Consider the following 26,383-nt stretch of genomic DNA (forward strand, 5'->3'; position numbering starts at 1 on the left):
GCAGCAGCGATGCCGGCCTCCAGGAGGCTCAGGTGCTGGCAGCAAGGCTCTCCATTTCTTCTCCCAGTAGGTGTCAGTGGAGCCAACAAGTAGCAGATGAAACGTGGCCATAGGGGTGCTGTTTCCAAACAGAAGTGGCGTGTACTCAATGTCTACGTACCTCCCCACAAGCAACATGAATTCGGCATTGTCGTTAAATATTTTTTTTGTTTACCTCTTTCTCCTCTTGAAAACCTGTTACCAGTAGATCTCCCCACCGGGCATCCGGGAACTTGCTCAGAGCGAGTTGCCGTGACAACCACGAAATACATCCTCGGTGCCCTGCGTGCTGCAGGGCCTTGTGGCAGCTGGAACGTGTTGTCATGGGGAACAATGTGGCCTTGCCCTTCTGCAGCTGCGCAGGGAGGGCAGCGGGGGCTGGCAGCAAGATTTGGCAGTTTTGGAAGCCAGCATTGAAAAGACTCTATGAGAACATAGCGCGACTGAAAGCTGAGTGCACTGATGGATTACTGTTCCCTAAACCACTTCTGTGCTTCACACTTCTCAGTAGGTTTTGGAGAACAGCTATTCATATAAATTAAAAAACAATTTTTCCACGAAGAATTTATTTTAAAAGAGCATTTTTTACTACAGAACCTGAGCTGTCTTATCTAGAAAGCACGTACCGAGTCTGAAGAGACTCTCCAATGTAACACTCTGTAACTTCTATAAAACTCCCTAAAGAAGTGCATTTGGGCTGAATAGATAACGTCTCACCTGTGGTTTCAGGGCAAAAGAACTGGCCGAGATAAGGTGCGTCCAAGCCAAAGAAGTAAGATGATGTGCATGTCTTGTTTTCTTTTAAGATTAACTCTTCTGCTCCCAGTGCAAACTAATTTATCTTTAACGTGCCTTTATTCTGGTTTGTTTGCTGCAAGCTGATTTGGTTGTGAAAATGCTGTGCTTTTATCAAAAGTAGTTTACAGTGTGCTGGGAGAGTTTGTGGACAAATTTAAGTAAGCAAAGGCATTCCTGCTATTGTAAAAAACCCTAATATATATAATCAATAAAACAGTTTAAATTGTGGTACTCATAACTCTATAAGGATGAGTAAGTCCCAAAATAATATGGAGCATTTAAGTAACTTTGTAAAAATTGCTTTTTATGAAATATGCTTCTCTCTAAGACAGCAACCAGTAGGTTGTGATCCCAGTTCGCTCTTCCTCCTTTCACATCTACCTCTTCCATCCGTTCCAGCTGTTTGCCACATCATTCCTTTTTTTCCAGCCGTATCTGACTGTAAGAAAACCTGCTCCCATTCGACAAACTGGGTGTGAACACCTGAGAAAAAAAAAAACATTGCTTGAGCTGTTTATAAGACCAGAGTTTGAAGAGGAAACGATGGATCTGTGCAAGATCCAGAAAGATCTGGGCAGCATTTCACAATGTCAGCTTTAGGGAACAAGGTCTGTGGTATCGTATCTGGGGCCTTCCTCTCTGCGTGGCTCAGGTCCCAGTGCCCTGCTCTTCAGCTGTGCGTTCCTAAGGCTCTGCACCACAAATTGCTCTCCTTACGCACAGTTTATCTATCAAACAGAGCCCTGGGTCTCTTTATTCCTCTGTGGTTAGCACTGTTGAAACAGCATTTCCCAGAGCTCTGGAAAACATTTCTATCCAATATCTGTCCTATTTTCGGTGCTTAAATTGGCCTTAACAAAGCATAAGCCTCAAACAGATTTTCTTCCTTTCCAATATATAGTAAAGTTATTCATCATGGGCAACCCTGGATGCAGAGGTAATGGTGAAAGAAATGGTGTGTGGTTTTACGTTTCATTTATGCAAATTAAAATACATTGTGCTTCTCACTGGGACTGTATTTTAACAACAGTTTTGGTTTGTAGCTCCACATCTGAAGTAAAAAGAAAGATTGTTTCTCATATGAAGAAACAATGACCTCACATGTTAAGGTATGCAAGAAGCTGGAGAAAAGTGTTTTTCTAGTGAAATGTATTTTCAGCGAGTTATTTCCCATGTGGCTCATACCAAGAGATTAGCATGGCTTTATGTGAAGAAAGTTTGTACGTACATGGTTATCCCATTGTATATAGCACCATTAAACAACTCCAATCAGCACAGCCAACAAAATGTTCAACTAGGGGGTGAGATGAAGGCACGGGCAGATGGTGGAAACCCTTCAGGAATAGCTACAGCAATGGGGGCAGGTGAGGTCTTCTCCAGGTTCTCTCCTCAATTCTTTACTAAACCTGTAAGCAAATGATTGTTTCCCAGTACCTCCACCCAATGCTCACATTAGGGCACAACATTTGTTTGTAGACTTTTAGGCAAAACAATATTGGTATTTGAAGAAATTTTCCTAATCCTTTAGTCATAACCAGAAATCATTAGATGAGTTTCTGAAGTACTTTTGTCTTGACCCATATTCTGGGTAAGGTTCTGCAAAAAGTCAAGGTTAAAGTAAAAAAACTTGGTCGCACAGGTGGGATCTGTAATGACTAGACTGTGCTTATCTGATTTTGTTTGAATGCCCACAGTCTACTTTTGTTCCAGTAACTCTGGAAATTTTTGTAAATAGTACTAAGAGGAAGATAAAATGATATGCCTGTGGCAAAGTGTTAACTGAAGCATTTTGTGGTGGTATTTTGGGAAGCTCTCAATGGATCATCTGTAAAACGTTTTGTCTGGGATGAGTATTGTTTCCTATTTTTCTTTCGCTACTTGTTTACCAGCTTTGAAACTCCCACTATGCTTTCACTAGGACCTTAAGCCAAAAAGCTCTAAAAGGAATTCACATGGTAGCTGTGAAAACAGGTTTTGTTCATGCTCATGAACGGATGGTCAGTGGCCTGTCTGAAGGGATGTGGACCTTTGGTAAGGTGACGGCAATTTGATCAGGTCCTTAGGCCATTCCGTTTGGGTCCATGTGCTTTCTTTGGGTCAGTCTGGTCACTCTTGAGCATTTCATGGGTACCATTTTCCTGTTTTCTCATGTACAGTTTGCAGCAGGGTTCTCTGTTTGCTCTGGGATGCAGCTGTGCTTTGGATTGTCTTTCTAACAAGGCTCGTTCCTTGAGCGGGCCAAAATTCTCAGCAGGATGCCGAAGGCACATGCTCAGGAGAAGGTCTGTACAGTGCAGCACATCAAGCTGTGAGTGAGCTCCTCCTGCCTCATGAACAGAGGCAGTACTTGGGGGCTAACGAGGCAGCACTTGGGCTAACGAGGCAGCTGAGGCTGGTGGCACAACGGCGGGATTGCCAGCTTCCCGCAGTGCAGGCCGCAGCCGCCTTGTGCTCTGGTGAGTGCAGAGAGGCCTTTGCTTGGTTCTCCAGTATTATTTTAGGATGCTGCCTTCGCATCCTGGCACTTTCATCCTCCGTGGCCTTAATTGGGGTGAGCTGCAGCTCCCTGGGAAAGCACAGGTCACACCGAGCCCCAGGGAGCAGTGCTCGAGGATGGACAAACAGAGCGAGCAGCCTCGGAACAGAACTCCCTTTGTGGTTCTGAGTGGCACATTTTTCAAACAGGCTGCCCAGTTGGTTTAAAGTATAAGGAATAAAACTAGCATTTTCCAGTCAGTGCCTGATTTAGATCTCTTGCTTGGTGGCAAAGCGGATATTGAAATTTCTTCTCGTATCACAAGAACAAGAACTTTTATCTGATATCACATATGTGAGAGTCACAAAAACATGTCCAGCAAAGCTGCTTGTTTAAACCATTTCTTCATCTTGTAAAAATACAGGATATTAGGATTTTTTGTTTGTTTTGTTTTTTACTTCATTTACTTAAGGCTCAGTCTTACACAGGTCTTGCATGAGTCTTAAGGCCTTGAAAGGCAAAAAGCTCCATTAAAGCCCCTGGATTTGCACCAATAGCAGCACCTGCCAAGGGACAATGCCTTGCAGAATCAGGAATCTAGGCTGATGCTCAGGACTTGCTCTTCCTAAATGTTTGTGCAGTCCCCCATCCTGACTGGCATCTCCAGGTGCTGCTTTCATGCACTCAAATATTAATGATGGTGGAAGGAATTCCATGATTTAAGCTGTACTACAAAAAAAAAAAAAAAAAAAAAAGGAAAAAAAGGTCTAAACTGCTAAAACCCATATTCATATGGCCAGTAGAAGATTTTCTGCACCTATGAATCCTAATATGCTCTTGCAGATGTGGTTAGTTTATGCAAGGGTTACTTGACATGCCTGCTCGCAGCAGTAGAGGGCTGGAGTCTCTGAATCAAGCCATCCCTTCCAACGTTAAGCTTCTAAACTTGTCTGGAGAAGGGAAAGTTTGTATTTTCCAGTTTCCAGTGAAGCTGCAAAAGTTATATGTCAGGCCAAGCTTTTAAGGTGATTTATTGTGTGACACTTTGATACACTTTGATTTCTAGATTTATTTTTTTTATCTGTAAAATGGATAATATGCAACTACTGTCCTTTTATGGCATAGTGAGAAAAGTAGTTATCCTTAAATGTCAAGCATATGTCAATGGCACAAAATAAATTAACTATATTAGGGATTATTTACATGCGAACTCATTAGATTCTTGGGGGAAAGCACTTATATCCCAAAGTAATACTATTATTAAACATTCATGGCTTTGCTCCTGCTGGTATGTGGGATAAGTTTGAGAAAAAGAGGGATATTGTGTTCTAGCCCGCATTATCTTTTGGTGAGTCTTACTTTTTTCGCTTTTGTTAACTTCAAGATTTGAAATGCAACTTACCTGAGCAACTATACGGTGTCTCATGTGAAATACTGAGACTGCTGCAACCTTCTACGAACCAGACTGTCTTGCCAAGACAGAACCTTTGAATGAAATAGAATCATAGACTGGTTCAGGTTGGAAGGACCCTACAGCCCATTATTCCACCCCCCTGCCATAGGCAAGGATGCCTCCCACCAGCCCAGGCTGTCCAAAGCCCCCTCCAGCCTGGCCTTGGGCACCTCCAGGGATGGGGCACCTCCAGCTTCCCTTCCTCCCTTTTCCAGATCAACGCTTGATTGAAAATCAAAGTTGATTGTAATGCTAATTTGAAAGTGCCCATGTTCATCTGCATTAATTCTTTTCTCTCTTTTTTCTTTTTTAAGCAGGTTATTTTTTTTAATGCATGTCAAAGATTTCCTAACTCTTGCTATGCAGAGTGTCTTTAAGAATTATATTTTAAAAGAGAACGTGCTGAAGAGAGTGTTTATATCTAGAATACCTTATGTAGATTATAGCATGAAATCTTTGAAGAGCATTTTTTGTATTTTGAAATAAAAATGCCAGTCAAGCCTGCTTTTGGCATGAATATAAGTGTTTTGTTTTTTTCCTTTGGCTTTGTTTTTTGCTTTGGTTTTGCTCTGATAACCAGATAAGTCTATCTGCTTTTATCTGGTTATACATGAACACAGTTTTCCACTTTAATTCACTCAATAATGTCAAAAGTATTGTTGGAATGAGTCTTTGAACTTGTGTCTGTGCAAATTTTGTTATGCAGCCTTTCTCTCGAGAATGCCGTCTCAGATAAGGTCATCTCCGATCTAACATTAACCAGTTCTGCCAAGAAGACAGGCTACTCTTCTCACTTTCCCATTTTTGTGTGTATATGTGTGTATATGTTCTTCAGAAAGCCAAACTTGGGCCAGCTGGTAACAAAGTCATTACTCCATCAGAAGACAGGAATTCAAGTGCGCCATCCAACAATCTGGACAGGGTGAAGCTGACAGATTTCAACTTTCTTATGGTTCTTGGAAAGGGGAGCTTTGGAAAGGTAAGAATTCTCGACAACTTGCCTTTTACCTAGGTCACTCTGCCAGTTCTGGAAGTCACCAGCGTTGGTAGGGCTGGATATTGGGAAGAATCATGAATAGTACATATATATGTATTTGAAATCTGTTAGTCAAGAGAAAGGACTGCTATTTTTCTGACATTTTATCAGATACTTATATGATGATGTGCCCTTTTCTGGAGAAGTCCTCAGGGATTTAGCATTTTATCATCCCCTGGGCAATATGCCTATGATAAACCAGCGAGTTTTGGCTCAGGCATTGTCTAAAACGACTGGTACATCCCATTGCAGTAGGTGACTAATGATGATATTTTTGGAGTTTTGATCGACTTAGTCTGTACACAAGAGCTGGATTGCCATCTATACAATAAATGGGGCATATGAGTCACCTTCTCCCATTGGTAGGTAGGAAGATTTTCACTCTTGTTTCTTTTTGTGCAGGTGATGCTGGCAGACAGGAAGGGGACAGAGGAGCTCTATGCAATCAAAATACTGAAAAAAGATGTGGTGATTCAGGACGATGATGTTGAGTGTACAATGGTTGAAAAACGAGTGCTGGCTTTGCAGGATAAACCACCATTCCTAACACAACTTCACTCTTGTTTCCAAACAGTTGTACGTGAGCTCTCTTGCAACTGTGATGTTTTCTACACTATGTGATCATGAATTATGTCAGTTCAATAACTTGTATTATTACGCAACCTGTATTCCATAGGTTCTTCACATAGGAAACAGTGAAGAGAGAGACACCCCTTATGGTTTTAAACTTAAAATCTAGGATTATAGATTTTTCTTCATATAGTAAATCCAGCAGACTAGTGGGAAAATTTGTAAATTTAATAATGTGTGCTTTGCTAAGTCAGACCCTTAAACCCAGATTCTCAAAGGTTCCTAAATACATTTAAGGATCTGAGGATAGTACTTGTAAAGTCTTAATGGTGCTTATTTTATCACAAGGGCATTACTCATGAATCAATGTTGATGGATTTAATTTGTTTTGCTTGTACCCCTGACACAGAAAAAAGCATTGGGCTTTTTTTCTTCATTTTCTATAAATAAACACAGTGGAGATTTCCCCATCACATTGCAAAAAATCTCCCAAAGACAGACTCCAGAATGACTCTGACAATCCAGCGGCACTGTACTGGTCTGAAAGCAGCATGGCAGGCAGTTGGCTCTCAGTGGGTGCTGCCTTCTTGGAGTTGCCTTTATTGACACAAAGTCAAGGCTCTTCTTGTCTTGCCTTGGAGCTGTCTTAATGATGATAGCCCTGAATTAGTGCCCCAGCAGTGGGCTGTAGCTTAATGGGGTGACAAAAGGACATACGTATGTTATTTTTCCACTTGACTATTCCATATCTTCCACATCAGATGGTTTGAATCAAAACAACAAACAAAAAACTAGTTAGTTTGAAGTAATAACATCGTAATATTCCACAAACACATCATGTCATCCTGTCACCATTTCATAGTACAATTGTCTGTGTTGTTAGGGGCATTTTCCAACTCTTTTTAGTATCTACAAATCTCTGAGCAGAAAATGGCCTGAATGATTTGCAAACATAATTAAGCACAGTAAAACATGAATCTGGGAACTATTGCATTTGGTAATTTTTTGCTTTCTATAATATTCTTACTGCCTCTACTTCAAAAATGAAGATAGCTGTAATAGGATGAAAGCTAGTAAGAAATAGACTTTTTTCCCTGCAATTATGTATATCTTTACAATGTTTCATTAGTAATCAAAAAGCTTAGTGTCATCAGTAATTGAAAAACCACTTTGATTAATCTTATCTTTCTTTTGGGCAGCTTCTTTTTTAATGTAAAATGTACAAATGTCTAGTGTTTTCTCGCTAAGGGGAATGGAGGAAAAAAGTTGAGGTTTTTAGTATTTGCAATATAATTTTTCCGGATGATCACATACAAGAACAACGTGGCCACATAAAGGTCTAGACAAATATTGCAAACACCTTTACCTCATTTACGTCATGTTTTCCTAAGTGTAGAGTACTTTGCACTTGGTGCTGTGAAATGCTCTGGAGGATTAGCATTAGCTACAAAAATGAAAAATTCAAAATGAAAGAGAAGAAAAAGCATATGCTGTTTGGTCATAGAAAAAACTGATGAATTGTTGTTAATGTTTTGAGCTGCTCTTTTTCCTTGCAGGCTTCTGTTGCCATGGATTTTACAATAAGACAATTCATATAAAAATCTAAATTTTATAGTTCAGATCTGGCCAATTAACCATTTTGCCTATGGCTCGTCTGTTGGACTTAGCTTAGAAAATCAAAGCTTTTAAATGTATGTTAATGTTATAAAAGCTTAGTTTCTGGACAAGTAGAGACTTCCTACTTCCAATTGGTGGTTCTGAAGGAAAGAGTGGGAATAGAGGTTATACCAGAGCATCTTAATAATGAGTTTCTTTCCCATCAGATTATTGGGAACTTTCATATAAATACTTCAAGATAATGCTTCCATCCAAAATAAATAAAGGAAAATCAAAGGAAGCCAAAAATATCTCTTCTGCAATTGGGAGGAAGACTGTTAATGCATCTGATATGCTATCTGGATCATGTTGTGACTGCAGAAAACAAGCTTGCCATATTGTTGTCTGCCAGAATTTTCAAAGCTAGGTGGCCTAAATCATCCACCCTAAATAAAAGATGTTCGTAGAGTGTGAACAATGTATTTGTACAGAAGGCACTTGGAAGAGGTCAATTTTAGTCCTCTGGAAAATGGGGAACAGATTGCTTCAAGTCTTACTGTCTGAAGGTCACTAAGTGGGGAAAATACTATATAAGTGCACTCCAATATGTTGTGTCCTGTTTCACTTGAGATACCTGGGTGTGGATTTTAAAAGTCTTAACTGTTGAAGAAAAAGCACCCTTCAAAATACTTTATTGCAGTCCTTCTTTAGCTGAAATAGGGACTTGTGAGAAAGGAACTTGGTGTCACTGGTGAAAGTAGAAGATACTTTTGTAAACCCTTTAACTTCTTTTCTTGCCTCCTTTTAGTTATGAGAAGAAAAATATATACTTCCTAAGAAGGAAAACTTATTAGGAGGCATTAGGAATGGGCTGAAAGTAAGAATTTTCAACCATCTTTAATGCTTTTTCACATTTCTTTTTAACAGACAGAACTATATGTGAGTAATTATGGGAACATTGTAGACAACTAATATATAAAATTGCATCACTAAAATTGGCAAAACTAGACAGGTCCCATCAGTCATTTACTCTTGCAGGTTTTACAAAACATCCCATTTCCATTTCCTGATCTATCAATTCTGCCAGAATGTACAACCGGTCCCAATAATCTTAAAAGCTTTATAATATCATATCAGTGATTTTTTTGCCGATCAATGCATATCTAATATTATGTCTAAAGTATTTATGTGCATCTTTAATACTTTATCCTAGGACCGCCTGTATTTTGTTATGGAATATGTGAATGGTGGTGATCTCATGTATCACATTCAGCAAGTAGGAAAATTTAAGGAGCCACAAGCAGTGTGAGTGTTCATGTTTATATATTTAAATCGTGTCATCATCTTAATTTTACCCTGTAAGAGGGTTAGATTTCTTTGTCACACTATCTAGTAGCATCTTCCTAGGTTTAGTCTGAAGTCTAGGCTGTCCTTTTTTTGATTGCGTTTTTTAAGACCCAAAAGAAGTTTATTTTGAAAATGTTATTTGTGCACACAGGCCAAAGGTAGTCATACCTTTATTAAACAATACAGCAAAACAAAGGCAGTGTGTGCTTTAAAAGTGACAATTTAAACAAGGCAACAGGAAATTAAAAGTATTACTTAGTATTCTCATGTTGCTTTTAAAAGCAAGTATATAACAAAAGCAAGAACATTTCAATCTGAATTAATATTATAGGGAAAGTTTTAGAAATACACTTCACATTTTGATAGAGTTTATACAAGATAAATTCAATGTATAGCTTATAAGAAGTTCTGTAATTCTACTTTTTATAGAAGTTTTATTTGTGAGAAGTTACTAAATGATTAGAAGTTGTTTATATACATGGTCCCTTTTAGATTATTGTACATCTGGCATATCAGTGAGTAACTGATAATGATCTGCAACATACCCAAATGTGGATACCATCAGTACCATTTTAGTCATGCTTAAAACATCTCGTCATCATTTATTAGTGTTTCATAAATCATTTACCAGTGAAACTTTAAAATCAAGTGTGACCGATTCTGTTTAAGAATTTGGCTAAAATAATTTCTCATTTTGATTTAAATAATCAGGGCTTGTTTAAATGAGAGGCCTTCTAAATATAAGCGTTTGATATAAAACAGAGTGTCAACAACTCGCTAAATGAAAACTCAGTGCTGTCAGAACACTCTTGGTCCCCAGCTAATGTAACTTGCTGAACACCAGTTGGAAACAGTGCTTTATGACAGCTCACGCCTGTGGAGCATATTCGTTCACACACGTCCACAAATAGCTCTGGTTTCAGAGCTAAGCATTCATTTTCCTTATGCTAGCCTAAAAAATAATCTTGTCTTTGGATAATCTTCTTGCCTATAATTTGTGCAGCAACAGGCTTCAAACATCCATCAATATTATATATCCTTTAACTACATTCAGCAATTATATTTTATATGGTAATCATTTTAATTAGTTTTATGTAATTAATCCATTAACAGCCTGTATAAAGGAATACTATTTCTGCAAATGATTTGGTGCCATATGAATTGCAATGTAAATTGAATTGCATCCTGAATTCAGCATTGATATGTGATTAGAGATAATGACCTATGCAGGCAGACTGATCAGTGCAGTAAAAATGCTGCACTTCAGCTGCAGAAAGTTTTTTTTCTGGTCTAGGGAGAAGTTTCCAATTTAAAAATAAATAAATAAATAAAATCTGTACTATCTTATCATCAAATACTCAAAATTAATTGTATCTATTAAAGTAAATTTGAAGTAATATATCTTTTATGTCTACCTATAATGTATATTTTTATACTTATGTTATCATTTTTTACCATGATGCATTTCCAAAGTATTTTGTGAGAGGGAAATCATGAGGCAATATGAAATCTGTTGGGCTTTTTTCATACAGGTTCTATGCAGCTGAGATCTCGGTTGGGTTATTCTTTCTCCATAACAGAGGGATTATTTATAGGTGAGTATAATCTGTTGTAAGCCATTTCTGAACTATTTTTAAAACCCTTAAATGATCAGTTTCTTGAATTTTTCAGTTCATTTTTAAAACGCGTTACAAAAAGCAATTGCAGCAGCATTCTGTTGGTTGTGTTGTTGTTGGAGCACTGAAACCAAAGCCTCTGCTTTACCTGAACTTTTCTGTGCTCTGCCCAATCAATTCAAGTGAAAACTCTCAAAAAGGTGAAACATCTTGTGCTTTCCTGTTTGAAAGTTCATGAGGGTCAGTGAGAGTGTGCTCATTATCATCCACAGCTCTCTCTTCATTATTTGTTGGTTTTTGATGCTTATGGCTATTCTCATATATCTGCACGGAGGTGCCCAGCTCCCTTGGGACTGCAGAGTGCCATGTACACACCTCCCCCGTCCCTCCACCCCCAGAAAGCTGCACATATCCCTCACCTGGCCACAGAAGTAGATAAGTTGGCCCTAATTGATCCTAAGCATTAACATTAAATCCCTGTGATTCTTTATAGAGATCTGAAATTAGATAATGTGATGTTGGATTCAGAAGGACACATCAAAATTGCCGATTTTGGAATGTGCAAGGAACATATGTTAGACGGAGTAACAACCAGGACCTTCTGTGGCACTCCAGACTACATTGCACCAGAGGTAAATATTTACCCTTTCAAGAATCTTATTGTCTCTCAAATGAGAATTGTCAGCACTCACATCTCACACCTCCAAATGTCGATAGCCGGAGCTGTGGATACTCTGTGGATGGTACCACTTGTATTTCTATAGGGGTACTGAATAACTTCATGAATTAATACAGTTACATCAGTAAGACCTCACTACTTTAAAATGTATCTAGTTGATGGAAAACTTTATTTGGTATGAGATCAGTATTTCAAATTTTGTTTGTACTAGCAAAGACTAAATAAGCAAGCTCACCCCCTTGTGATTTTTAATTTGTAGCCTGAAAATGTTGTTATACAAAATTGTGCTTCAGTGTGAAGTCAGAGGAAGTTCAAGAGGGTTGCTGATGAGATCAGCAAACATTTTATTGATGAGATCAGCAAACATTTTATTTGCTGATTTATCAGCAAACATATATTTTATAACATAGTTTCTTTAATGTTTTTCTCTATAGGTTCACACAGCTGCCAAAATACATATCTTTAAAGGTTGTTCAGCATTTTCAGGAAAACACAAATCTCATTGATTTTTGGAAAGTGACTGATGAGGCCTTGAAACTTTTCAATGACCTCCCTACGAAGCTACTTGGGTCCGCTCCAGGCCCTGTCTTACAGGGGGTGTGTAGTTGTCCTGAGGTCCTGCTTTTGATCTCGGGAAAACGCCAGTCATCAAAAGCCTCAACTAAGCTGTAAGATCAGGACTTGAACGAAATTGATGTCATAAATCCATACTTTGACTAGGGTTTTCCACGACTTACCAGTACCTCTGCTGCATTCAAGCTACCAAAGTACTGAAAATCCCATTCAAACACGAACCTAGCTGCAATGTGTCTAAAATGCAAATTGGGTGATGAGAAACACAGCTCTATTTTAAAGCACTGAGATAGAGAAATAGGAGTTTAGAGTTAAGATTTTTTAGTCTGGATATGATTTGTATTTCAATAGTCTAGGTATAAGACATGAAAAACAAGCACATGTGGTGATTTGGAAATTATTCAAATATATGAATATTAAAATCTGGTGTTTGTGCGTACTGAGCTTTCAAGAGTCTTGATTTGTTTGGCTGCAAATTCAAGGCAAGAGGCTGTATCCTGATCCAAGAGACGCTGTGTTTCACCGAGTGCTGAGCAAGAGGCAGCGCTGGCTGGAACATTTCTGGCTGTAATTGAATGTTTGTTGGAATATAGGAGATTTATACATGGACAAGTAAATTAGTGTCTAAGGTGAATTTTGTCATCTTTATGAAATTGGAATGAAAAATAGTTTATTTTTTTCTAGTTGTTAATTCACGCTTTTCAGAGTGAAATACTATGTATTATAAAACCTTTTTTTTTTTTTTTTTCCACAAATTGCTGTTGCTTGCTACAGGATATCAGAACAACCAGAGCAGTATTTCATTTTCTCCTGTCAAAACATAAATGAAGCCAATATGACAAATCAAAAAGTCTCCTTTCTGTGGCAACCAGCTTGTGCCAGCTAATACCAAAGAACGTATTATCAGTGCCAAAATGCTCAATATGGGTCAGTGTTGGAATGATTTATTTTAATTTATTTGGAAATGCAATGTGAAGAAATAAACCTTTTACCAAAACATTCAGTCACTGGGAGGAAATTAGTCTTTCCGTTATCTTACGAACAGATTTTGTATTATTTTTTTTGGTTAGACAATTTTCTTTAGTTTCTGAAGACATTATTGTGACTAACAAGTTGCTAACTAGCCCTGTGATAAACTTCAAAGTAAGGTTGATGTCTGGCTTCCAGGAGCATGTTCCCATGGGCTAAGATGTATAATAGATTATAATGAGGATGCGTTTCCAGAGTATTATTCCCTGCTGCATGAAGATAAATGGGCTAAATCTAAATAAACTGTTTGAGAAATCTGGAGTGGAGCTGTCCTGTGAGTGTGGAGCACTCAAAAATACAGAACTAGCCCTTTTGGTCAGTGTTAGGGAAATGGCATGACTGCAGTGGGTTCTGAAGGACCCCCGCTGTCTCTCCATGAGCTATCCCCAGGCAGTTCAGAGGTAGCATGGCTGGGGTGCAGGGGTCAGATGGGGCCATACAGGGACATCTCAGCTGGCTTCACGTGGATGACCTTGGCACAGAAATGCAGGGGAATGGTGGCACAGCATTCAGAAAGGTGGATGTGCACTTCCATGTACTCGCTGTAAAATACTGCTTTTCTTTTATATGCTTGGGGATTTGTTGTTACACACTGGTGTATAACACACTGGTATTAATATTCCTTTTTTTAATCATACACAATTTGGGAAGTATGCAGAGGCTGAACTGGCTGAATCCTGGGTTTGACCACATCTGTCAAGCAAACAGTGGTTCTCTGGTATTTATTGATGTGCTGAACTTAAACATAAATATTTATGATCAGGGCAATATAATAGCCTTGAAATCGATTAATACTTCGTATTTCCTTGACTAGTCAAGAGAGACAGATGCAGATGGATGTCGAGGCTTAGTGGGGATCCTGGCAGCACCACCCGCTGCCTGCGGTGCAGTTCTGAACCCTTCCATGAGCACCCTGGCAGCACCTGGAAGAATGGTTTTGAATTTCAGCAGACTTTAAAATAAAAATTTCCTTTTCCCTTCTCCTCTGTCAAATAGCCTCAGACCTGAAGTTCTAACTGCAGTTGCCAGGATTAGGAGAGGGTAGTAGGTATTGCAAAGGTTTGGAAAGTGTGTGTTTGATTGTTTCTCATGCTAGTTATATTTATTTCTTTTAATAACTGTGCTTTAAGTTTTCCAGTAGACGTAAGAGATGTTCACAAAAGACTCTTTCTTTTGCCTTGGGGATATAATCTTTTCATCCCAACTGGCTACCAGCTGCAAGTGGCAATGATCTAAACATTCCTACAAATTGCTGGTATTAATCTCCGTGTCCTGCTCTTCACTGTGCCTTCCTTGGAGGCAAAAAAAAAAAAAAAAAAGAAAGGAAAAAATGCAGTCAACATTGCTCAGCCAGTTTGGCTTGATGCAAGAAATTCCTCCTGAGCTCTCAAATCCACAGAACCTGAACAGGCAGAACCCTTAAAAATACAATCATCGGTAGGGGAAATAGGACATTTGAAATGCAAAAAGGCAATCATTTAAATAGTGGTGGAGAAGGAGGGGAAGGAAGGATCTTATCAACTTTCCATTCCTGCCGGACCAGTAGAAAACAGAGGCCATAGCAGGAGGAGGGGATGGGTCTTCATTTCTGGTCCCACAGCCCCCTCACTGCTCTGTGGGTCTGCTCTGCTCACTGCGGTGAGACAGAAGGTCAGTGTTAATATGCCCCTCGTTAGTAATGTGCCTGTATTTATTCCAAGAGATACCAAAGCCTGTACCTGCAGATAGGCTGACGTTGGCAGCTGCTGCCAGGCCGGCAGTGCTGGCTCTGGGTGCAGCAGCTGGGAGGTAATGCACAGTGATTGCGGGATGAGGAGGGAGCTGCTGAAAATGCGTTGTTTAGAACTTGCTGACTTTGTACCGCTGCGTTTGACTGTATATTCAAAACTCATCTGCTTCCTCCCACATGTAATTCCTTCCTTGAAATGAGCATCCTTTCCTCTGCTTTGCATTTTCCAATTAATGCTTTGAGTAACTCCCAGTGTTATGTGTGGGTATAGCTGTTGGTTTCCGTGCGTGACACACGGGTTGGAGCATGAACGTGGCACATTGGTTTGCTGTGTTTCACTGGTGTCATATCCTTACCGGGGTGCAGCAGGTGATTCAAATGTGCATGTTTAATTAGGATTAAAGGAAAACACCTTATAGTATTACATACATCAATGGACAGTGACAGTGAAGTACTTTTCCTACCTTTTCCTACTCAATAGATACAATGAAAAGTGTTTATATTGCATCTGCAGTGGGACTTCTCTGAAGTGGGCCCTTTCCAGTTCCAGTGGAACTCGATGTCTGTATTTCTTTCCCAAAATCCCACTCTTTTACTATGCGATTGGTTCCACATGAGAGATGCATGCTCTCTTGGAAGGGCCACTGCTCCTCTTGTCGTGCACTTCTGTTGATGCTGACATGGAGCATCAACTGAATATTTCAGCCAGTGACATAGGACACAAATTTTAGTGCTCTCGTGACTCTGACCATATGTTAGGTTAACTGTAGGAGGTTTTTTCATGTTCATTCTGTCTCTCTTGATGATTCTGCTTGATATGCTATCACAAAGGCAAATTTAATTGGGGCAGATTGCACTTGCTGATGAGAATGCTATTTAGAGAACAGCCCAATCTTGACTTGCTTCTTGCTGGTTAAGTAAATGGCATCCTTAGGTCCATGCTTTGTTACATCTTTCATTTTATGACATTGTGTTACCTTCTTGAAATATTTCCTCTCCTCAGTGCTCCCATCAAACTCGTTGACACTAGGAGGAGAAGTAGATCAGAGCATGCTGGACAGACCTGAGACCATGCCTGTCTCCTAGGATTTCCTTTCACAGTGCTGTGGATCTATCTTTCTCTCTCATTTGCTAATTTAAATATGCTGTTCCATCCAAAACCACTTAAATGCAGTGAGATTATTGTACAAAATGTTCTGCCCTTACAGATTAATGACCTTCTGAAAAATATCCCCTTCCGTTTTGGTAACACACCTTGCCGTTCCATCAGGCAAGGAAGTATTGGGGGAGAGGGGTTGAGGATGAAATGTTTTAATGTTTTCTTTGTGTAAAGGTCAGAGTTTTTTCTGGATAAAGTTCTGAAAGTGTTTAGTCTTTGAAGAAGCAACATTGATTCCACAGGACCTCTGGGAACTTGCTGGTGATAGAAATGACAGGGAGGGCAACCAAGTTTGTCCACCACCGTAACACGAAATGAATGTCCCGAATATATCTTATAAAAGCCCAACGTATGTGGCTACTGCTAAAAGACAATTAAGATAGCCTTTATGTAACACCTTTCAGCTGAGAATCTTGTCACTACCTCTGGTTGTGTAATACATTTTGAAGTGTGATTTAATTTGAAACTTTTTGCTTAGAAACAGTGCAGTAATTTTAAATTCATGTGCTGCTGTTACCCCAGCAAAAAATGTGTATTCATATAGAGGCTCTAATTCTGTTTCGTAGCCAGGCAGCCCTGAGAAATAACAAAACTCGCCAGTTCAACTTCTATTTCAGGCAACTAAGAAATCTGGCATATGTGGTCTGTACTGGTCTTAGCAATTATTTCACAAAGACTAAAAACATCAAAACATATTGGAAGCCCCAGTGCTGCCTTCCCCAGTGCAGGTGGGATGTCCTGCATCCCTTCACCATGCCCACTATCCCTTCACAGTTATTTAAAAAGAGATCTGAGAGGGTATCTGAACCTCTGAACTCCTCTACAGGATGCCCAAACGCATCTCTTAAATAAATGAACGCTGATCTCTGAACAGGTTCTGATAATAGAAAATGACGCACAAGGGGACCTGCGTGCTGTTTGCACTCACAGCCTCTCATTGTTTCAGCACTCAATTTGTGCTTCTGGGTGAGTCAGATGCGAACCCAGAGGACGCAAAACACTTGATGTTTCCATTAGGCTGAACAGCAGAAACCGCTTTCTTTTTGGTGTAACTGGTATCTGGTTTCATACTAAGAGTATCTTAATCATGCAACTTGGGAAAATGTAACTGAGCTTTTCAGGGTTTTGCTCTTAAATTTTTATTCTTCTTAGAGTGGAACAAAATCATAAATATTGAAAAGAAAGGCTTAATTATTAATAATCTGTAAATTAGTGAGTCTCATGACTTGAAGCTTTGACATGGATGGAAAAAAATTTTGTCTTGTCTCCTACATCGTGCTACTCTACTTCCGTCTTTGCCTTCAAATGCACATCTCAAGATCTCCTAAGAGCTGAATTTCCCAAGATACCAGAATACCAAACAATGCAGGTGGGTTTAGAATAGCATTTGCAAAAATGTCCAACTCCAGCTGGAAGCAGTGATTAGCTGGAGCGAGGATTACAGTGGTGGCTTTCTGGGTCCTTGCAAAGAACAAGAACTATGTTTGTCTCTGTGTCACTATTTATCCAATATGTCACCAGACTGGATGTTGGATAACTGGATTTTTGTTTTTGTGTCTGTGTGATTATACAGATTATTGCTTACCAGCCCTATGGGAAGTCTGTGGATTGGTGGGCGTACGGAGTGCTGCTCTATGAGATGTTGGCTGGCCAGGTAAGAGTTACCCTCCTGTGCTTGCCATGACCTCTTCCTGCCTGTCCAACGCTGCTCTCTATCAAAAGTTGCTAAAGGGCTAGACCCCTAGGGGACAAGCATGGGGATTTTCATACTCATATTATCTCTGTGTACTCTTGACTGTCTCTGACTTCACTGAGAACGTGTTTATAGAGCTCTTTATATTGCACCCACATAATAAAGCACTGCCTTTGAGTATGGTTCCTTTGTACTGTAACGATGTTTTAAATAGCCATCTTCAAAATTGAATGGGAGAGAGACGCTTTAGCAGGAAAATGCATGTCAAATGGAAGAAATATAATTTAGTAGCTTGAAACCGCAGGGAGACATAATAAGACTGTGCATATGCTCTGCATTGCAGTTAAGTCACACGAATACAGCTTTTGTATTCTGTGTCCTGGGGGTAAAGTATGGGTCTCACTGCTTGAAATAAGCTTAGTTACAGACCCCTTATTCTGCACAGTTACTGAGACGCTGCTCTCTGAGTCACTGAAGTAGGAAAGCAACTCTGTGCTGCAGTAAATGGCAGATAACTACCGACTTCAGGAACCCGATTCATCTTGAGCTGGAAAAGATTTGTGCAGGTGGCTTTCATTGAATGTTAGCTAGAGGTATGCATTTCCTTAGCGATATGGCTTAGTGGAGGACTTGTTAGGCTTAGCGATACGGTTTAGTGGTTTAATGGTTTAGTGGAGGACTTGTTAGTGTCAGGTCAGAGGTTGGACTCAGTGATCTTGAGGTCTCTTCCAACCTAGACAATTCTGTGATTCTGTGATTCCTAAGCTTAAAACATACATTTTAACCAAATGCATTTAAAAGTTTCTCTACTAAATTCCACTCAACATTTTCAAAAAGTTTTTAAAGGGTTGCAACTGCAGTTGTTAACATTTACAGTGTGCACTGCAAATATTAGGCAGCTGAGTGCTTTTTAGTCAGTGAGATTTATTATTAGCTCAAACTTACACGGTGTCCGTATCCTGGGGGACTCACCCACAGGCACTTCCCTCATCACCTGTATTTAAAAATAAAATGCAGCCCTGTCTGGTGATCCAGCCTGCTCCTCACAGAAGCAGAGCCTACGTGCATGTCTTGTAAAACAAACTGGGGTTTCGCTGGAATTAAGTGAGGAGTGGATATATTTTAATACAAGGTAACTGAAAGCTACAGTCTCCAGACTTTACCCCTTAAAGTGCTGCTGCCTGCCGGGTGCACAGTAGCTTTAAAAACTATAGATAATTTTGAAGATAAACTCATTGAAGATAATCCAGCAAACCTTTCATTAACCTTGCTGCCATGTTGGGGACAGAAATGAAGATCCCCAGGCTGCAGACGGCTGCAAGCTTGGTGTGTATTCCTGAGCAAGGACCACAGCTTACACTGATGTCTTGGGCATCTCTGCCTGACTGGGAGGCAGGTTGCTGGGCTGAATGAACCTCTAACATGACCCAGTATGGTATAGTATTGCTATGCCATCTCATAAAATGTGGAAAATTAAAGAAAAAAAAAAAAGTAATTAACTTACATGTGCCTTATTTTTAACAGCCTCCATTTGATGGAGAAGATGAAGATGAACTTTTCCAGTCCATAATGGAGCATAACGTTTCCTATCCAAAATCACTGTCCAAAGAAGCCGTCTCCATCTGCAAGGGGGTGAGATAGATGTTTCTTTATCATTAAACTTCTTTTTGGCTGTCTTTATGAATAACTAAATTTGTCTGGCTTTGCTATGGCACTGTAGTATTTTAAGTGCAACTTCTGTCAGGCTGTGCTAAGTTATATTGTCATAAAGTGCTCATCGCTTGGTGTCACTGATAAGTATTCAGCTCCTCCTGCTGTGCCTGCTTATTTTATGGTAAGAACAAATGTCAGAGTCAGTAGCTGCCAAATCCAAAGCAGAAATTATAAACAGGATGATGGTGTGAAATGTCTCCTCCCGCCTTGCTTCTCAGCCCTTGGCAGCACAACCCCAACTTTGCAAGGTGAGGAGATTTCCCAGTTTAGATGGATGCCAGATATTCCAGCAAACATGCTGTGGTCTTCAGCCCAGTAGGCCTAATCACAGCAGCAGAATAAAGAGTTAATAAAAATCATTTTCCAATGTAGATAAAGATGAGCCTATGTGAAAATCTGCAGCATAAGCACAAGGGAACTGTGGAGAAATCGTGTCCCAGTTGTAACCTGTGTGGCCAACAATTTAGATTCAAAGTTGTTGTTGTTGTTTTCAAGGAAAAGAATGATTTAATTTGAAGGGATTAGCTCAGAAAAAAAAAAATCATCTGACTTTCTCTTGACTCCCTAGTGACGTGATTCCCTAGAGTACTGTCATTCTGCAGCTTTTCCAACCCATCCCCTATAAAGCCTTACTTTGACGTCTTACATCACTGCACTTAGTGTCAGTTAATTTGGTCATTACTTTTTTCCTTTCCTTCGGAAGAATTTAAGTAATATTGCATATAACTTGGATATTAATCCTGAAAGGAAAAATCATCAAGAAAAAGAAAAGGTGTTTAGAACAAAGTAAAATGAAAGACCACTCTAATTTTGGAGCCTATATCAATGTAGACATGCTGCTTCTGGTAACAAAATCTAAACGATATATTTTTGTAAAGTACACGGAGATTGATGCCTTGTTGTGAAAATCATACGTTCACCCAGCACAGTTTGAACCTGATCCAATTATCCTGTTTGCAGCTCTCCTGCTTGCTGCTATTCCACTAGCTGCTTATGCAAAGGGAGTTCAGAAAGTCGAAACTGCATCGCGCCACTAGGCATAAGGTCAAGTCTCTGTGATATAACATCTTCAATGTCTGCATTAAGCTAACAAATTAATCCCAGACTTCAGTGAGCATTATACCTGAGCTAAGAAGTCAGTGCAGGAGCAGCTGTGTTGCTGGTACTCAGCAGCAGCTCAGCAATCCCAGGCCAGTGCACGGTCGGGCAAGGCGAACGTGCCTGCTGTGCTCCTCAAATTGAATTCTCTGCTTGATGGCTTTTCCACTGGTTCAGAGCATGCTGGGCTTGGTGATCTCAGTGACTTTGAAACAGAATTACATCTGCTAGAAAAGTTATTCACATTTTCTTATATCACCTACTGTTAAAGTGAGGGGTTTAGAAAAGTTAACAAAAGTGGCAAAGTTGCTGTTAAGCTGGAAGAATGACGTGATGTGATCCTAGCCCGGTGCCTAGCCGGCTTCCTGAAGTCTGCTTCGGGTCTCTGCTAATTTCAGAGTTGGAATGTGATCAAATGAACATTTGGAGGGAGACTAAAGTGGTACAGCTGAGGTTTTAAAAAGATGTGTCGAGGTATCACTGCCTGCAGTGTATTAATCACATACGATTTGTAGAAGAGCTTTAAAAAGTCCCCATAACACTGGAACTGAGAGCTGAAGGCTGCCTTGCTCAATGCCTAATGTACGATACGTACAAGGGACAAACAAGCCTTTGAAGGAGCTTGTTAATTAGGGAGCACATTACTGTTTCCAAGCTGGCAATACTGGTGTTGTGTTTTGTTTTGTTTTGTTTCCCATGTCTGCTTAATCTATGCAACTGGGTGTAGTATTGACCAAGATGTCATTAAGGATGCAAGGGAGGAAACATGGATGAGATGTTGTCAGCTGGGTGCCAAGAAACTGTAGGCTCCATAATGAGATGTCTTCAACAGGCCCAGAAAAATGTACTTCATACAGCTTCGGTATACTGGGATTTATTAAGTTTAATTGATTGCTGAGGTCGGGCAGAAGCTGTTCTGGAGATTTATAGGACTGAAATGAAAGACCAAAGGCAAAATGCAGGAGCGAGCTGTGTTGTGAGCCAATGGGACCATGGTGTGCCCAGGGCACCGTGTGCCCACCCAGGCCTGCAGTGCTCGCCTCTGCTAATGGGAAACAGTGCACAAGCACAACCTTTAATTTGGCTGCTGGCATGCTGTCTCCAGCGATGAAACAAGGAAACTCATCTTCAAAAAATAAATTTTAGCTTTTCAAAGCAATCTTATTAGCAACTTGCATTTTCAAGAGAGGAGCAAGAACATTGCAATCTGGGGAACGTCTGTCTCGCTTCCACTCCAGCACTCAGGGTAATCATTTGGTGTTTTCTTCTTTGGTAGCTAATGACTAAACATCCTGCAAAACGCCTCGGCTGTGGCCTTGAAGGTGAAAGAGACATCAGGGAACATGCTTTCTTCAGGAGAATTGACTGGGAAAAACTGGAAAACAGAGAGATCCAGCCACCTTTCAAGCCCAAAGTGGTGAGTGAGGGGCCAGACATGTCCCTTGCCACACGTGCCTGTGGGTATGCTTTCCTGTGGGGTTAGGGTGGTGCTGGCTTGGTGGTGCTCAAAATCTGCTAAAACAGGGAATTTTGATGGTGGCTGAGCCATCTGGAAGTCTGCTAATGTTTTGGCAGCCTGCAGCATAACCCAGTGTTGTTTGCTCTTTGTGAAAAAGTCTCACAGTGGTTGGAGTCCTGACTGGACATTCATGCACTGCATGAGATGCTGAAAAGAACACACAAGACTGGCATATTCACATCAGCTGCTTGAGGCATGTGGTAAATGCCATTCTCTCCTCTGAACAGCGTCCAAAGTCAGTGACTAAAGGTGTCTGAATTACTGAATTCCCTCCTCAGCGGGCTCTGTTCCCCAGGGACTTACATTCCCCAGCCTAGAGTGACAGAACCCAGATCTGCTGAGTTTGCAGGAATGGTACCTGATTTATTTTACATGTCTATTACTGTTTTATGCACATGTATCTGTAGGAATATTTTAGAAATCCAAACAAGTGTCCTTAGTGCAAGAACCATTTGCATAGCACAATTTGAAGAACTGCATTTGTTGACACAGAAATTCTTTCAGCATGTCCTGCACTTTATTGACAGGCAAAAAAAATTATTTGCACACAAGAATATAAGCTTTCAGGAACAGCTATAAATTGTTATGTCTTGACATCAAATCTTTCTTCTCTAACACTGTTTACACTTCAGCTGAGATGTGTAACAGTCTCTAGCACTGCAGGTATAGGATCATTGCTCTGTGCGCTGATTTATTTGTCAATACAGACATGCTAGTGGGGTATCACAAACTAATGAGCAGAGGCAGAATATATTTCTCCCTTATTGCATACAAATCCCTTTTTCACCTCGCCAGGAAGGGAGTCGCATGGTGAGAAGTGTTTAGTGCTAGGGGAAATCATCCTTTACATATAATGTGGATTTTGCATGCAGGGAGGAGCGTAAGTACGTAAAAATCCATACCTGCTGCTGCCAAGCCTGGCCAGCCATTCCCAGAGCTGGCTGTCAGAGGGGGGCTGCACTTACTACAGAACATTTTATGTAAGATTTTCATTATGTGCTTTTTAGGTCAAAATTACTGTTGATCATAAAACAAGTCTACCTTCACATCTGTAAGTGTAATTAGCTTGAGAACTGAGTGCTCAGACTCTCCTTGAAGTTAAAAGCAATGCCAGCACAATGATATTAAATGCTGAAATATGGTCTGGTTCCATCATAGCACGCTTGGTGGCAGATCCTGGCTCCTGTTCAGAGCAGCTGTTATCTTTCTCTGTGGTTATCATGACCGGTTTTGTTTATACAGGCTGCTGTTGAAAGACACCAAGGAGATTCAGGCATTCACGTGGAGCTGAACTTTCCCAGACAAAGATAATTTAAAATCCAAATCTGATATTTACATACCCTATGTATAACTCATTTATTGTGGTTGCTGATTTTATTTATATCGATTCTAGAAAACAAAAAACACACAAACCTTAATGTGTGTCAAGACATGGACGTATTTATAAGCTTAATTTTGTTCTGTTTTCAGAAAAACACTCTAGGTGCATCTTTTCTGGGAAGCACTTTGCTGCAGGAATAATCCTGCTGCTTTTGCACACAGGCACAGTTCTCACTCCAGTATGGAGCTGCAGATTTGGGGTCAGCAGTCAGTTGGTTTAAATAATATTTTCCCTTCCAAACTGACATTTCAGAGGCCATAGGCATAGAGTGACTACTTGGCAGGAAGGATATTTTCTCATATTTGTAAGTGTAAGAGTTCTGGGAGTCCCAGATTTTCAGTTCTGCTTTAATACCCCATTAACACTCATGGTAGCAGTGGTGTTCTTTAATGTGAAGAAAAATATATAATTGAGATGCAAATAGATTGATAAATGATTAAATTTGTTCATATTACATTTACATTTAATGAGTTATTCCTCCATCTCTACCAATATAAGCAGTAATGAGATACCTAATGGAGTCAGAGCTTCAGTTTCAATATGCAGCTGGTTTGAATAGCTTCTGTTTATTGGGGGGAAAAAAGGCAAAAAGATTGAGCATAATTTTGTGGAAGCATCACACATCTCTGTAAAACATCTGTTAAGCAAAAAAAGTCTTCCCTGTGGAAATATCCTTTCGGTTGCTTCTCTGAATCGACTGTACAGCCTCAAAATAAATTTGACTGTTAATTTGGAGATGCTCTGACTTTCATCCAAATGATGGGGAGTTTTCCCCTTGTTAGAGTTCAGCTCTGTCCATTCCGTGTCTCAAAAGGCATTGGCTTCAGTGGGCACCAGGGTACTCAGTGAGCACAGAACCTCAGGTGAAAAAAGCAAACCACCATTAGCCTTTAACCTGCTCAAGTGTCTTTGGAGATGGAACAAGCCTACTTTTATTAGCACTACGGTGCAGTACCTGAGCATGCATTTTTCATCTGAAATACAAAACAACTAGTGCCTGGGGCAGCAGCAGTTCTTTGCAGCTCAGACTGGCTGGCGTGTCCAAGTCCTTGTGCCAGGTGCTTTGCAAGGAGGTTGGAAACTGTACGGTTTTCAAGACAGGGCATGAGCCACATATCTCATCCTTGAATTCCCTTAAACAGTCCTCCTTTCTGCTTGTTCCTCCTCTAAATGAGAGGTTTTATTCATGTTAAATTAGTTCAGAAAAATCAATGTTTAATAGTGGTCTGTCATACAAGTCATCTTCTGCCCTTTCAAAGTTACCCTCTAAATCTGAAGCTGATGGCGTAATGCAGTGTTATCCTCCCAATCCCAATGTAGATACATTCACTAACGCAAATAGTTGATAGTGCAGCCATCCTCCAGGGATAGGTAAAGAGGACATGTTCAGGGATGACGAGAAGTGTTCACTGCATGTACAGTACATCCAGACTTTGTTTAAGAATTTGTTACAGCAGATGGTTTTAAGATAAACAGATTTACCTTTGGACCTCTCCACAATACTCAATGTCTGGTTTTCCCCAGATGTGAAGTCTTTCTTGTACCCAAACTAACTTTGTTCTGCTCCCACCTTCATCCTCTTTTACTTGCTGCTAATCGTACTCTCCTGCTTTCCAGCTGTTTCCTACATCACCCCCAAACTATCCTTTTGCAAACCTGATTTCTTTTGTTTTCTGTTCTGAATGAGTTGTGTTCCGTGTGTAGCTATATATAACCATGCTTCTCGGCTGGGCTTCACGAGACGATGTGTCTCTTCTCTTAGACAAAAAAAGAAAGCAAGCTGTGATAGCACATTTTGTAATGTGGACCTGCTCCCAGGGTACGCTACCTGCCCCAGTTCCCTTCTTGGGCAGGCAGTTGGAGTTTGCTGGGAATTTGGTGGTTGAGCTCTTGAGAGAAGTTCGGAAAAGAGAATCGCTTCCATTTTGTTTTATGGAGCTGCCTGACATCACTGCCCTGTGAGGTGACCTGGGGGTTAAATCAGGGTGAAATTCAGAATGCAAGGATCAAATAACTACCTGCTGTACCTGAGCATGTCTGCGGTGTGCATCCAGCAGAGGTACTATATGCAGGGTCTCATGGTGGGGAGCATTGGTGAGCATTTTGTCCCAACTCCTACCTCTAAATCCATGGTGCAGTGACTCTTCAGGTAGAGCTAAGTAGTTCGTTTTACTTTTATGTGCTTGTTCTTCTTCCTAAGAGAGTCACATTCATCTTCATGTCTCCACTCCACACTTAGAGGACTGTCTGGTCATGCTCGCAGTTTTTTATGCTGTCTTTTGCGAGGTCGCCCAGGTTTTCACTACCCTGCAAGACTTTATTTCATGTCTGCTTCGTTCCAAGTGGGACTGAAGTGTGATTTGGAATAAATATCTTCTGCATCTGAGCAAGAGCTAGATCTGGGAATAGACAATTGCATTATAATGTGCTATAATTTCAACAATAATAAAGATTATACATGCAAACACACATGCATGCAAATATATCTATATGCCTATGTAAATCTGTTCATAATTTTCCAAGCTTTATATCCAACTTTAGCTCCTACTTTTAGCGCACATAACATTTCCTTTGGTAAAACCTCTTTGCTCTTTTATGTTAATGTTATGCCAGTATAGCTCTGCTCAAATTTATGGATTCACAGGAGTTTATGTGCTATACAAGGAAGAATTGAAGTATGTAAATGAATTTCATTAAGCTTTCTGCAGATCATGAAAGGAACAAAGACTAACACAAAATTTAATTTTGTGTTGTAAAAGTTTTATGGAGAAGCAAAAGACTTGACAGATAAAGTATCTCTTGCCAATACGTGTCCATAAAAATATTTTGTTTTTCCTTTTTTATCCCACTGGTTCTGAATATTTACGCCTCTTTAACTT

General features: G+C 40.1%; 1 protein-coding gene across 3 annotated transcripts in view; it reads left to right on the plus strand.

Moving 5' to 3' along the window:
* PRKCA (protein kinase C alpha) overlaps positions 1–26,383 on the plus strand; it is a 169,336-nt gene that overhangs the window by 135,441 nt on the left and 7,512 nt on the right. For 2 of the 3 annotated variants that reach the window (XM_021269952.4, XM_027471337.3), the window contains exons 9-17: positions 769–792; positions 5,602–5,745; positions 6,205–6,378; positions 9,182–9,273; positions 10,848–10,910; positions 11,425–11,563; positions 17,674–17,754; positions 19,318–19,425; positions 21,881–22,021. In XM_021269952.4, the coding sequence (XP_021125627.1) occupies positions 769–792; positions 5,602–5,745; positions 6,205–6,378; positions 9,182–9,273; positions 10,848–10,910; positions 11,425–11,563; positions 17,674–17,754; positions 19,318–19,425; positions 21,881–22,021 (966 nt within the window). The remainder of the gene's footprint in view (positions 1–768; positions 793–5,601; positions 5,746–6,204; positions 6,379–9,181; positions 9,274–10,847; positions 10,911–11,424; positions 11,564–17,673; positions 17,755–19,317; positions 19,426–21,880; positions 22,022–26,383) is intronic. The other variant, XM_027471338.3, reaches the window with a different exon arrangement.

The sequence above is a fragment of the Anas platyrhynchos genome, chromosome 19 (genome assembly GCF_047663525.1).
Source record: "Anas platyrhynchos isolate ZD024472 breed Pekin duck chromosome 19, IASCAAS_PekinDuck_T2T, whole genome shotgun sequence".
Taxonomy (NCBI): domain Eukaryota; kingdom Metazoa; phylum Chordata; class Aves; order Anseriformes; family Anatidae; genus Anas; species Anas platyrhynchos.